At 49.9% G+C, this 13,738-nt stretch overlaps 1 protein-coding gene across 1 annotated transcript; it reads left to right on the top strand.

Annotated features, from left to right (window-relative positions):
- The first annotated feature begins 20 nt into the window (after positions 1 to 20).
- FUCA1 (alpha-L-fucosidase 1) lies at positions 21 to 13,130 on the top strand. Its single transcript, XM_075522315.1, has 12 exons — positions 21 to 360; positions 4,624 to 4,850; positions 5,205 to 6,317; positions 6,790 to 6,853; positions 7,911 to 8,323; positions 8,934 to 9,068; positions 9,289 to 9,426; positions 10,119 to 10,224; positions 10,656 to 10,856; positions 11,067 to 11,257; positions 12,089 to 12,188; positions 12,886 to 13,130. The coding sequence occupies exons 3-12, from the start codon at positions 5,272 to 5,274 to the stop codon at positions 13,024 to 13,026; spliced, it is 2,535 nt and encodes an 844-aa protein (XP_075378430.1). The 5' UTR covers positions 21 to 360; positions 4,624 to 4,850; positions 5,205 to 5,271; the 3' UTR covers positions 13,027 to 13,130.
- Positions 13,131 to 13,738: the final 608 nt, after the last annotated feature.

Raw genomic sequence — 13,738 nt, 5'->3', positions numbered from 1 at the left:
AATTGGAGGGACTGAGCAAATTATTTCAGCGAGTTGGAGGGTTAGGGTGGTTGTGAGATGCGGCACTAGCAGGCAGAAGCAGAACACAAGACCCAGAACAGAAGCGGGGAAGAAAAGAAAACCTGACACGCGTTCACCAAAAGAATGCGAAAGAGAGCAAGAAACCAGAGGAAGGATTTGCACTGACAGATTTCCAGCCCAGGGGAATAAAACAGAATGGTACAAGAAACCCAGATGACACCAGAAGTGATGTGAAAGGAGAGGGTAGCAGGCGCCGTCTGCAGCTGCACAAACTGCCCTGAGAGCTGGAGGGATGGGAAGTCCCCAAGCATCTCCAGCCTGCAATGCCAGCGAGAGGAGGTGAGTGGTTTGCGTTTGCTAACCCGTGGGGAGATCCTGCAGCCAAGGATCCTTTTTCTCGCCAGTAAAACACATCGTACCTTTGAGCCCACGGTGCTGACACACATGCACGCAGACTGGGGAGACTCCGCTGCGCAGGGTTTGTCACAGGGTGTTATTCAGGATAAACTGCAATGTAATGTGTAACAAAGGGTGGGAAAATTGTTTTTTAGGATTAATTCTTTCTTAACGAGAACACAAAAGGTAAGTGTTTAAATAGCAGACTGCGGACTAACTCTTTACAGCTGGCTTTAGGGAATATTAACATTGGCTATGTCAGAGGTATTTCCAAATGTCTCGCAAGCATGGGTATGAGCTCCCAGGCTGAGGGTTCTGCACGAGTTAGTGTATATTATGACTCCGCATGTGGTGGTTTTGGTGGAGTGAGAGAAGCTCTGTTTTGTCATGCTTTGTACCCGAACTGGCATTTGCAGTGCTGCTCTGCACCCACACACCCGTGTGCTTCGAACGCTGTCACCCCAAGCAGTCACACATGGACAGAACTGGACTCTAAAAAGAAATAAAGCATATAATCTTCAGTGTGGCATTTGTGCCAGACAGTTCTTACATCAGGGAGGTAACTCTGCTCGGTGTTATTTAATATGGTTGGAGGGACAAACCGGGATGAACAGCTATGTCCAAAATAATGGCAAAACTTCTGCAACTAAAACAAGAAATTGTATACAAACTAAAATATTTGTAAAGCAAAAGATATTTTGCTTTTTCAGCAAGTGAAATGTCCAAGCATTAATGACAATTTTTGCATAAATCACTTCACGTGTTCATATTAGGCAATCACTTAAGACATTTTATTTTATTGTAAAGATCAAATCTCTCAGAAATTCTGGTGATGAAATATGCAAGGCCAGCGCTTTCAGAGTGCTGCAGGCACATTGCACTGGCTGATTGCAGCAGGAAAATTTAATTTTACATTATCTAAGCAACTGGTATGTTAACTTATTAATCACAAGGATTCTGAGATGTCTCTGTAAATGAAGAAACCATCCCAAGTGATATCAGAAACCGTACTGCTGCGTGCAAGACACTGTAAGTCTGACAGCTGAAATCAATCGCAGCAATGCACTGAAATGGAAAAGGACTTTTTCACTTGTAGATTTAATTTCCACCGAAGCCAGCGGAGTTATTAGGCTGGAGTGTCAGGGCTCACAAGCAGATCTAGCAGGGGGAAGGTTTCTCTGCTGCTTCTGGGCAGACTTTGTAGTCAGTGAGGCTGTATCAGAAATATATTGCATTCCCAAATGTCTTATCTGCATTTTGTTCCGGATAGCTGGGCTTCTTTTTCATTCAATGTGTTGCCTCCATTTGCTGCCTCCTGGGGCTCTGCTATTGTTATTGGCACTGTCTGGGGGTTTCTCCATTGCAAGAGATGGGGTTTCCATTGCTTTATTTTGGCAGAATATTCCCCACCCTGGGAGATCCTGCTGGCAGGAGATGCTTTGCTGTGCTGGGAGGAGAATTAATCCTGTGCAGTGGCCCAGGAAATCCCCGCTTGGCTCCTGTGCCTTCCAGGGACCCAGTCCCCCTGTGCCGCAGCCTCCTGGCTCTAAAGGAGGGTGAGAAGCCCCTTCAATCTTTCTTGCCGAGCTGAAACGTCAGCCCAGCAGGCAGGGGCTCTGGGCTTGTTGGGCTGGTTGTGGTGGGGATGCACAGCCGTGCCTGGGGCTATAATTCCCAGGGAGGTGGAGAAGCTGCCCCTCGGAAGGGGGTTTCCACCCCTGGAAGTGGGACTTGCCCCTTGGAGGATGCTGCAGATCAGCTCTCCCCTGGGATCCAGATACGGGCTGGCTTGTTTCCCAGGAGCTGAAGCACGCAGGAGGCAGTGGGCATGAACAAACACATGGTTGAATTCAGGAGCCCATCTGACAAGAGAAAAATGTCCCCTGGGCAGGAAAAAAACAGCCTTATGGCCAAAAAAGAAAAGGGACAGGCAGTGCAAGGAGAGGGGCTCTTGGTACTGCCCATGTTTTCACACTCTGGAGCCTCTGCAGAAGAGATCTTGTGCTGGAGCAAAGCCCCGTGCTTTCCCTCACAGACGTGGGAGCTGAAAGGAGGATTTGGGGGAGCTTAGTCAAAAGTGCAAAGAGATTCATCCTTGCCATTCAGCCTGAGACACAACAGATGCAGGAAGAGAAGGTCTGGGCTGGCTGGCTGATTGCTACGAGCCCAGCACAGTATTTTGAACCTGAGGGCTTATCTGAATTATGTCAGCTTAATGGAGAGAGCTGTACCAGAACAGTCAGTGCAGGAGTTATTTTGCCATTATAACCAAATTCTCTCCCCAAGCAACATAACATGAACATTTTGCTGGCCTTCAGTCTCTTGCATAGTGTTCAGTACAGTTTCCAAGCTCCTAAGTATCTTGGTTGGATATTGCACAACTGCAGATACTGAGAATTTAAGATGGTCCAGGAATGCTGGCTGCAATTAATAGGTGTCGAGGTGATGCTGGAGTCTGCTTAAGTAAGAGATGTCTTGGTTTGGATGCTGGAGTTTTGGCTGGGGAGTTTTGGATAGTCAAGGAGGCAGTTGCTGCCCCAGTGGCCCCTGGTGAGCCCTGAGATATGTCGAAGTCCATCTATCCACTAAATCCATCTCTCTCTGGAGGGAGAGATGTTGTCAGGTTTAATAACAGCAGTTAGTAATTACTGCTGCCTGTGTACTGTTTCTGTGAAGAGCTGCAGGAAACAAGAGTGCTGAGATTAGAGTGCAACATCTCCAGCCCAGCGTGATTACCCCATGCCGGAGTCTGATGTAAGAGGAGAGAGGCTTGCTGCAATGCTGAGCCACATTTCAGCCCAAAGTCCAGGACTCCTCCAGTCTGATATGCCAAGAAATGCAAATCAGGGTTGAACTGCTCTGTAACGTGCACCAAACGCCCTGCAACTGCCGATGGTAGAGCCCCGACAGGCAGGCAGGACCAAAGTGCTGGGGCTCAGGCTCTTCTCCATGAGCTCCTGGGCAGCATCTCAAGTGCTCTGGGGTATTTTGCAACTGCTGCGAAACACAGAAACAGTGATGGGTGCCAGGGGGTGGGGGAATCAGCAGGGAAGGAAGTAACAAAGAGAGGTATAAAATACATGTCACTGCTAAGATGTTGCGGACAGAGGTTTCCAGTGTGTTGGTCACGGCTGGCTATCGTCACCTCTAAAGACAGCCGCTGCCTTTGCTGAATTTCAAAAAACAGAGAAACTGCAGCTGGTTGGCTACAGGTGCCTGGAGCCCAGCAGCGCAGCAGCCTGGCCCCTGCATCGCCTGGGCGCTCGCTCTGCTCCCCGGGTAGCTGTAGTCTTCACACATCCCATCTGCTGGGGCTTGCATGTTTTGGACATTTCCTCTTTTGAAAGAGAGCTGAGAGGAGGGAGAGATGGTGGCTTGTTTGTTCTGACGGAAAGGGAAGGCTGCCAGCTCAGTGCTTTCCTCCAGCAGCGGGAACTCGTGGTCCCATTGCCTGGATGTGGGATCCTGGATATTTGAAGCCAGACAGATGCTTCTGGGAAGGGGGGTCCCATCCATGGGCTTTTGCAGCAGGGCAGTATGACCTGCCAGTACATGGCACTCGGGACACGGCATCTCTCTGCTGATAAGGCAGCTTTAGTGTATCCAACAACCGCCTCTTCATCTGCTGTCTATAACCCGGTCCAGGATAACCTTGTTCCCCCTGTTACACAAGGCAACACAAGGCAGCTGAGCCCTCGATGAAAGTGCATTTGGTTTAAAGCACGAGTATAACTGAGAGCAAGAATGGGAGAAAAATAACATCTGAAGGACAAGCTCATCAGTGTAATGAAGATGAAGGGATTTAAATGCATTAAGCTGCAGAAGTGTAGAGAAAAACATGACTTTGCTGCCACAGAGTGCACTGAGCAGCTCAACATCTGCCTAGAGGAAAATAAGGCATTTCCCTCCATCACATCTCTGCTGAAGCTAAAAATATTGATAAAATTAAGCTAATCCTGGGCATGGGACAGGGCGTCTTAGGTTCAGGTGGTCTAAATCCTGCATGTCCCCATTTTTATATCCAACTTGCACTCTAATATTGGTGTAAAACAATAACTTTTAATCACTCTGACCATGGGACAGACTGACTCATGACACAGGGATTATGGGGAGAGAAATGCAACTTTAATGAGGCTGAGCTTTATAAAACTGCAATGGGCAAGCTTAAATATAAAACCAGTCATGTCATTTTGTGTGTTCAAACAGCTTTGTTGAAGAGTAAATGCTTCCAAGTGCACTTTGTGTTCCCAGATGAGCCGCACCGAGTCCCCGGCAGTGCAATATCCCTCGTCCTTCTCCATCCCAGCCATCTCCCAGGGCAGCTTCAGTTGCACAGGCTGTTCTCCAGGGCCTGTCCCCAGCCACGGCGCAGTGTCACCATGAGCAGTCCCTTCCACCGCTGCTGGCCCTGAGCAGTGAATCTGGGAGGATTGGTAAGAGCTGGCCCAGGATTTGTACAATTCTCAGCGTTGCTGCTTCCCTCTTGTGGTGAGGAAACAGCCCGAGAGACAGACGTGGTATGAATGTGGTATGGACGTAGTATGGATGTGGTACCCATGGGCTGCGATAGACGGGTCTCAGCCAAATCACGCGTGGGACAAAGCCTGGATCTCTGCTGGGAAAGGGTGGAAGCTGGCTCCAGCATTTGGGCTGTGGACCTGAAAGCAGGTCTCCCTGGGCTATTTTCCTTTTGCTTGCCTCCCTCTAAAGAGACGGATGTGTCCCAGTGGGTTGAATTTATTGCTTGTTGTGCTCCTGTAAGTCCCCTTCCCCTTGGTCTTTTTCAGAGCATCTGAAGAAGTGCAGAAGGAAGCAAAAAAGTTTCCTGCAAGTTCCTGGCTCCAGTTAATTACAATGGATATTTGTAAGATACATGACAACGTCTCCAAATGCAGTGTGAACACCATGGAGTGCTTCATGGTCCTCAGCACGCAAACTCAGAAGATAAGCATTGCCACACTGTGCGGCTTCTTTGGGACACTGTGCATTTTTGAGAACTCTTTGGTGCTGTACTTGATCTTCTCCTCCCCCGGGACCAGGAGAAAGCCTTCCTACCTCTTTATCAGCAGCCTGGCCTTGGCTGACATTCTGGCCAGCATCATCTTCGTCTGCAGTTTTGTTAACTTCCATGTCTTTAATGAAACCAATGTCTCTAAAGAAATGTTCCTGCTGCAGCTGGGAGGGGTGAACACATCCTTCTCTGCCTCCCTGAGCAGCTTGCTGCTGACAGCCCTGGACCGTTACATCTCCATCAGCCGACCCTCCGAATACAAGCTCCTCATGACGAGGAAGAGAGCGTGGATAGCCCTGGGGGTGCTCTGGGTGGCATGTGCGACCATTGCTTCCCTGCCCCTCCTGGGCTGGAACTGCTGCATGCTGAATTCGACCTGCTCCGACCTGTTCCCATTTGTGGACAACAGCTACCTGTCAAGCTGGGTCTGCTTCGTCATGGTCCTGCTGGGGTTTATCATCTACGCCTATGCACATGTGCTGTGGAGGGCTCACCAGCACACGGCCTACATGGAGAAGCACCAAGTGCAGGTGGGAAAGCAAAACACCAGGATGAGGATGGATGTCATGCTGGCCAAGACCCTTGTCATGGTGCTGACTGTCCTCGTGCTGTGCTGGTCTCCGGTCCTCGTTCTCATGATCTACAGCATCTTTGCCAGGCTGAGCAATCACCTGCGCAAGGTCTTTGCCTTCTGCAGCACCCTCTGCCTACTCAATTCCATGGTGAACCCCATTATTTATGCCCTGCGGAGCAAGGAGCTATATTCCTCCCTGAGGATGGTCTTTTCTCGGTTCAGGAGGCAGCTGAAGGCCTCTGAGGAAAGCCCAGAAGGAGAGAGCACCCACAAGTCCTCCATGATAGAGACCGTCTGCGAGGACATGCGTGTAACGTAGGGAGGCAGCCATGGAAAGGCCGCGCTCGGGTCAGCAGAAACAGTCTGTATCACTTTTTCTTTTCTCTTCTTATGGAGGCCCTGGGAGATGAGGGATCAGATAGATGCCTTTCATGGAGCCACCTTCTGCTGATGTTATTCTTAGATGCTGGGACATAAAGTGCACAGACTTACACAGGCCGCTGGTCCCCCAGCTGCAGAGATACCGGTGCCACATCAATGTGCCAGCCATGAGGCAGCGGATAACGCCATGCCCCAAAACAGCAGATCCTAATATTTTATGACAAATCCTCCTGCCTGGCCTCCCGCCTCTCCCCCAGTAACCTCCTAACCCATTTTTCTTATATTCAGTGATGTCTTCCTTACACTCCATAAAACATAGCTAACCTCAAGTAAAACACTCCACAGACCTTCAGGTTCTCTAGAAATCCCCAGGTATCACGTAACTCTCTCTAAACCCCTTAACCAGGCACGGGCAGAGTTGTACAAGCACCATCAGCAAAGCGCTAATAGCACATTGCTACGTAGCAGAGGTACATCTATTTATCCCGGATTTGAATGCCGTCCCGGGGTGTTATGTATTAGCAGCATGGTGACAAAAGGTCTTCAGGTCCTGACAAAGGTGACAGAGAACACCACCGAGTCATGACGAGCTCCTGCTGACGGTGAATGCCTCGCTGCATCGCGCGGGAGCAGGACCAGCGGCAGCAGGAGGTACCTCGGCCCTTGCTGGGAAAGGTGCAGATGGTTTCTCTGGACTCGCTTGCAGATGGTCCTGGCTAATCGTGTCTCACAGCATTTAGGATCGTGTTGATTTTAGCATCTAATTCTTTATGGAAAATGGAAATGCTCTCACTGTGGCTTATGGACTCCGCCATAGTTGAGGATTTCGAGGCAGACAGGACCTGCAGGCAGCACATTTGTTTCAGCAAATTTAAGGAAAGCTAACCCGTGCCACACAGGTGTTTGTTGGATGTTATGTGATTAAACATTAAAGCCATTTTTCAGTCTTTTCTTCTATTAACCTCTGGGGCACAAACTCCTCCAGGCGACAAGTTTAAGCCAAAGCTGGGGCAAATACTCAGATGAGGAACTTGATAGATTTTTTTGCACGTTACACAAAAGCAGCACCTTTACCTGCAAAACCTGCAAGGAGAGCAAAGCGGGACGGGGCCCTTCACCAGTGGCCCGGGGAGCAGCAGGGCTCCTGCTGGCTCCCAAAATGCCTCCAGCGGGATAAGCCCAGCCCGGGGCACGGCCGCGAGGCCCTTGGACTCTGCCCTGTTTCCCCAGACGATGCACCCGTCCCTCACGTGTAGGTTTTGGAGCCAGGCCCTGGGCCTGCTCTGGCTGCATGGAGGGCCAGGGGGAGAGGGGTCTCATGGAGGCTGAGCTGCCATGGAGCCAACCCCACGGGCTCTCTCCTGGCTCCTCACGGGATGGACACAGGGGCTCAAAACGCGGGAAGAGACACACAGGCGGCTACTGTGGGGCAGGGCCGGGCTGGGAGGCGGGAGGAAGGGGACCGCAGCCTCGAACCGGCGGCCCCTCGGTAGCCATGGCGGCGTCGCGGCGCCGTTGCCTCGGTAGCCATGGCGGCGTCGCGGCGCCGTTGCCTCGGTAGCCATGGCGGCGGTGGCGCTGACGTCACGCGCCAGCATGGCGGCCGGCGGGCTGCTGTGGCTGGCGGCGGCGCTGGGGCCGGTGTTGGCCGCGCCGCGCTACCGCCCGGACTGGGCCAGCCTGGACGCGAGGCCGCTGCCGGCCTGGTTCGACCAGGCCAAGGTGGGGGTGTTCTTGCACTGGGGGGTGTTCTCCGTCCCGGCCTGGGGCTCCGAGTGGTTCTGGTGGCACTGGCAGGGCGAGCACCGCGCCGACTACGAGCGTTTCGTGCAGAGCCGGTACCCGCCCCACACCACCTACGCGGACTTCGCGCCCCGCTTCACCGCCCACGACTTCCAGCCCTGCGAGTGGGCCCAGCTCTTCCAGCGGGCTGGTGCCAGGTCAGCGTCGGGCGCTGGCCAGGGTGGTTGGGGTCCCTGAGGGACGGGGGGTCCTGGAGGGGATGAGTGCCACGTCCGGGTGTCCCTGAGGGTACGGGGGAGCCATTTCTGGGGATCTGTGAGGGGATGGGGGTCCCTGGTCACTGAGCTGATGGGGGAGCCATGTCTGGTGGTCCCTGAGTGGATGGAAAGGCCCGGAGAGGATGGGGGGCTGTGCCTGGGGTCCCCAAGAGGATGCAGGGGTCTCTGAGGGGATGGAAGGGCCAAGTCAGGGGATCCCTGAGGGACTGGGGGTCCCTGAGCAGTGCTGGAGGTCCCTGAGGGGTCATGCCCAGGGTGCTGAGATGATGTGTCTTGCCACTTCCTAAGTCTTGATTGTTCATTCTTTTCCAGCATTAAAATCCATTAAAAACCTCTGCTATTCTTGTAGTCGCTTCTAAATTTAAAGGGTAACGAAAGAGGGCTCCTCACAGCGTGGTTATTCAGTCCCTTGCTTTTTTAGTGACTGGGTTTGGGGAATTTAGTGACTGGGTTTTTAGTGACAGTGAGGCTGGGGAATATCTTGGGTAGCTCCTTTGTCATCCTGATCGAGTACTTTTTTTTCACTCAGGTACGTGGTACTGACCACGAAGCATCATGAAGGCTTCACCAACTGGGGGTCGCCTGTGTCCTGGAACTGGAATTCTCTGGATACGGGGCCCCACCGAGATCTTGTAGGAGAGCTGGGACAAGCCCTCAGGGAGAGGTATGGCACTGCCAAACTGTGCTGTTCCTTTCATCTGTGTGCATCGAATTCTCCTGGCTGTTCTTGACAAATGGTGGAAAATGATGAGTTTCATGTGAAAAAAGTAGTGCTTGCAAAGTCATGAAATCCGTGAAATAATAATGCCAGTAATCTAATCTACCACTGGTTTTTAATCCGTACTGCCAGCCTAACTCTTTCCTCTGTGTTTTCTGTCCTTCAGCAACATACGCTATGGACTGTATCACTCTCTGTTAGAGTGGTTTAATCCACTCTATCTAGCTGACAAAGCAAGTGGCTTCAAGACCCAGAACTTCGTTTTAAAGAAGACCATGCCAGAACTTTATGAACTTGTCTTAAAGTAAGAGCTGCAACCAGTTAGGAATCAAGAGCATTTCCTGGTTTCGGTACTGTAGAGAAAGATGCAAAGCAGATGCAGAGAAGAGAGGTGACAAATGTTAATTTTTGCCAAGGCAAATCTGTTTACTTATCGGTAATGATTTGCAGTAATTAGAAAAGGGGTTCACATTTGCTCTGTGGACAGTCTAATTTGTAGAATAAGGTAGGGACAAATTTTTCATGCACGAGCAATTCCCGTTAATACTGCCTTTGAGCAGGGTGGCTTTGAAAGTGGAGCGAGCTGGTTAGTATTCAGTAGACTAGAAGAGTGATTTCATTGTGAATTTACATCCTTGCCTTGCTTCCCCTTGTTGACAAAAATACAAGGCTTGGACACGTGTTGCTCAGAATGGCCGCTGTCCCAGGTCAAGAATGTGCCTTGTAATTGCCTTTGAGATGCAATTTCGTCCCGCTTTTTCGAAGAATTGTGTCCTCTCTTGAGCCGTGATCGCATCAGTCACACAGCAGTTTTTGCTGCTGCAAGAACCTCACTTAAAGCTTTGTCTGAAGGGGAAAGTGATAGCATAAACCTCCTGGTAATGTCAGGCAATAGGAAGAGGAAGTGAAGCTAGACTCCAGGCACAAGAAACACAGTGCTTCCTTTGTGGTGGGAGAAAATAAGCCATTTTGAAATAACATTCATCTCTCTGTTAGATATAAACCAGATTTGATTTGGTCGGATGGAGACTGGGAAGCTCCGGAGTCGTACTGGAATTCTACCTCTTTCCTTGCCTGGCTTTATAACGATAGTCCCGTCAAGGTATCGCTTTCAGCTGTCCCTCATGGCCGCTAGCATTTCATGGGTATGGAAGGTCTGGCAGCGGTGAGATATGAATGTGATCAAATCAGAAACCCGCTTGACAGATGCCAAATGTGCTTTATTCTTTCACAAAAAATAAGAAGCCTACACTGTGCTCCTGTGAGAAGAGTCTAGTGTCCTTTAGAGCACACATGTGGGAGGCTCAGAGGCCAGGAACCTTGTTGCCTGAACTTCTACCCGAGTGAATAGAGAGAGGTTCTCCCAGAGAGGGATTCAGCCTTCTCTGGAGGATCCTCTCTCTCTTTCCTTTGATTACACAGGGGGTTTTAGGTGCTTACCTCCTAACTTAGATGCCTTTGCTAACTTAGGAGGGATGAGTGAAAAGTCCAGAACAAAACATTCTCCCTACTGAGCTGCGTTTCTTCTTTCAGGACACTGTTGTTGTTAATGATCGTTGGTGTAATAACTGCTCTTGCCATCACGGAGGTTACTACAATTGTGCTGACAAATACAAGCCAGGGACCCTACCAACTCACAAGTGGGAGATGTGCTCCTCCATTGACAAGCTTTCCTGGGGCTATCGAAGCAACATGAACGTTGCTGAGTTAATGGATGAAGCAAGTATCATTGAGGTAAGAAATGTGAAATCAAAATAACAGGTGTGGGGCAGTTACTGAGAATTAGAGTTTTCCTTCATCCTCCTACTCGCAGAAGCAGTTGTCAAGTGTTTTGTACAATCAGGCTGGAGTTAAAGGAGCAGTTGAGGACAAAGCCCTCCTCAGGTTTCTTTGTTGTCAGAAGTGAAGATAATGCAATTTGTTACCTTGGTTTATCTGTCACAGGAGCTAGTGCAGACTGTGAGTTTTGGAGGCAACTACCTTCTCAATGTGGGACCTACAAAAGAAGGGGTGATTGTTCCCATCTTCCAAGAAAGACTTCTGGCCCTTGGGAGGTGGCTGGACACTAACGGGGAGGCAATTTATGAATCGAAGCCATGGAGAGTACAGATGGAGAACAGCACAGACACGGTCTGGTAAGGACTCCGTTGCTCAGTACCGTCTGGGCTGGGACTTCCAGAGCTGACGTTTCTTTCTTATTTGTTCTTAAATTTAGTACACTCTGAAGTGTTGCCAGCAGGTGCAGATGGCATTTAGGTAATATCCTGCAATGGGAGTGCTCAGTTACTGCCCTGGGGTGTTACCTAAGGAATATCTTGCTTGAAAGAAGAGAATAAAAATCAGGACTTCATCTGTCTTGCTTGATTGGGAAAAAACCAACTCTTCCTTTAAAAAATTTTCCATGCTGCTGCTGTCAGGACTGTTTAAGTAGTCATCCTGGCTAGTTTGAATTGCACAAATGTAGTTCATCTAAATGCATACAGTTTGTAAATGTAGTGATATTTGCTTTTAAGCTGTTATATAATAGTACTAATCACTGTTACCCAACTGTTAGATTTGTACTGACTGAGAAGGGCATAGTGAGTCAAGAGCCAGAAATTGCTACGAAACGGAGTTATTTTTTTTTCTTCAAGTGTGCCCAAGCGTGTTCAGTCTAGAAATGCAGAGCAATGATCAGGATAAGGCAGCCTATCCGCTCTATTGACCACAAGCTGAAGCAAGGACAGATTGACAAACGACATTTGCTTTTAGGAAGCACGCACGGACTTTGTTTGGGTTTCATCAGCCGGTGCTGACTGCCTAAACGGTGGGTCCAAAGTGACAGATTTTGGAATGAGGGGAACGTAGGTGACCCCTGTGTGGTGACAGTAGGCAAGCCGGTGTTCTCGTGCTGTCTGGAAAGGTCAAGCTTGTGTCTGGTTCCCTCTCTCATGGGGCTCTTCACCTTGCTGAACTCTTCCTCTTAGGTACACTTCTAAGGGACCAATTGTCTATGCCATCTTTCTGATCTGGCCTCGGGACAACGTTTTGGAGCTGTCCTCGCCCTCTCCATCCCCAGCCACACAAGTAAGGAACTTGAAAGAAAGATAACGCACTCTGAGAGCCCACCTTGGGCACATGTGGGCTGGGAAGGCCCAAGCTGACTTCATTTGGAAACTAAGGAGAGTGTGGAAGTTGTCATCCCGTACTTCTTGTTCTGGGGTGCTCTGGCCTCCCTCCAGATCCTTGCAGCATCCCAGGTTATTCTCCAGGCTTTAGCTCACTGTTAACACAGAACGTTGGACAGGACTTGCCAGGACAGGCTCATAGTCTGCCATAAAATAGGCAGAGACACTTCTCCCCCCGAGTATTTTGATCCTATTGACACAGGGAGGTGAAGTAAATAACAAGCCTCACACATAGAAGGGATCACTGGTATTGCATCTCAAATTCAAATCAGGTACACTGACCTGCTAATTGTAAATGTAATTGTGACGCAAATGCTAGAGTGCCCTTTGCTCTGAACAAACAGAGGTAAAGCCTTCTCAGTTATAAAACAAAAAAAAAAAAGAAAACCCCAAACAACAAACTACAGTCAAACGTTTGGCCCCAAAATATCCCGCGTGTTGCCTTTTGTGCACTGTGAGCGATGGGTGGAAATGTGCAGGACTGCTTTGAACGTGTGGGAAATGCTGTACAGAGACTGCAAATGTGTTTTGGGGTGTTCAAATGGGAAGTACCTGTGTGAGCTACAACTGAGTGTTTCCCTTGCCCTCCTCTGCAGGTGACAATGTTGGGTTTTGCAGGGACTCTGAAGTGGCAGAAGTCCCCAGGTAAAGGACTGCTCATAACTTTGCCCTACATGCTTCCATCTCCTCTACCTCCTCAGTCTGGCTGGACTGTCAAGCTTGAGGGTGTGAAATGACGGCTGCGGGATGAAGGCAGCAGTCTCCCCCTGCCTTTCTTTTAAATTGAGACTAAGAGGATTTTTCATTTATTGTCGAATAAATTGTTTTTCTCTTAAGAGAATTTCTCTTCTAATCCCTTTTGTCTGTGATCTGTGTATCAGTGGACCTTGTTTGGCAGCAAAGAACGGACCTCTCCGCTCAGCAGTGGGAAGTTGGGACGTCCTTTGCAGTATTCTGCTGGGACATGACAGCCCGCGAGCCAAACTTCTACACTTGGAACAAGGAGATTTTTTGATGTAAAGCTGGGCTTCTTGGAGGACGTTACTGCTTCGCTGCTGTGATGATAGGTGATAACGCTGGACAGACTCGGAGGTGGTGAGAGACTGAACAGAGTTAGTATGGGGCAGTTCAGAGGACCTGCTTCAGGGTGTCAGGGCAGGCCATGTGGCACCCAGGTATTAGTGTGTGAAGCTGCCAAGGGGGTGCGTGTCTGCCAAGGAGGAGATGCACGCGTTAACGGTGAGAGGATTTGACTGTTAGAGCAGCTCACAGGACATGGAGCAGCGGGAGCTGTATCCACGTTCATGTGTGCGTAGCCAGCGCTGGTGAGCCAGGCTACGCAAGGCAGCAGGGTCCACACCTCCCAGGCAGGAGCAGGCCCTGCCGCTTCCCTGGCTTAATTACTCATTGAAATTAATTTTGATAACCAATGTGATACTCTTACATGTG

Source organism: Mycteria americana, chromosome 21 (assembly GCF_035582795.1).
Source record: "Mycteria americana isolate JAX WOST 10 ecotype Jacksonville Zoo and Gardens chromosome 21, USCA_MyAme_1.0, whole genome shotgun sequence".
NCBI lineage: Eukaryota > Metazoa > Chordata > Aves > Ciconiiformes > Ciconiidae > Mycteria > Mycteria americana.
Note: the sequence above shows the minus strand (reverse complement) of the source record. Positions and strands in the feature narration are given on the sequence as shown.

Bases quoted from the DNA above. Each gene is read 5' to 3' on its own strand.
- FUCA1 (XM_075522315.1), top strand. From the start codon at position 5,272: ATGGATATTTGTAAGATACATGACAACGTCTCCAAATGCAGTGTGAAC. The intron at 6,854-7,910 runs GTACATCTATTT...TTGCCTCGGTAG, and splicing joins CACATTGCTACGTAGCAGAG to CCATGGCGGCGTCGCGGCGC. The intron at 9,427-10,118 runs GTAAGAGCTGCA...TCTCTCTGTTAG, and splicing joins CTTTATGAACTTGTCTTAAA to ATATAAACCAGATTTGATTT.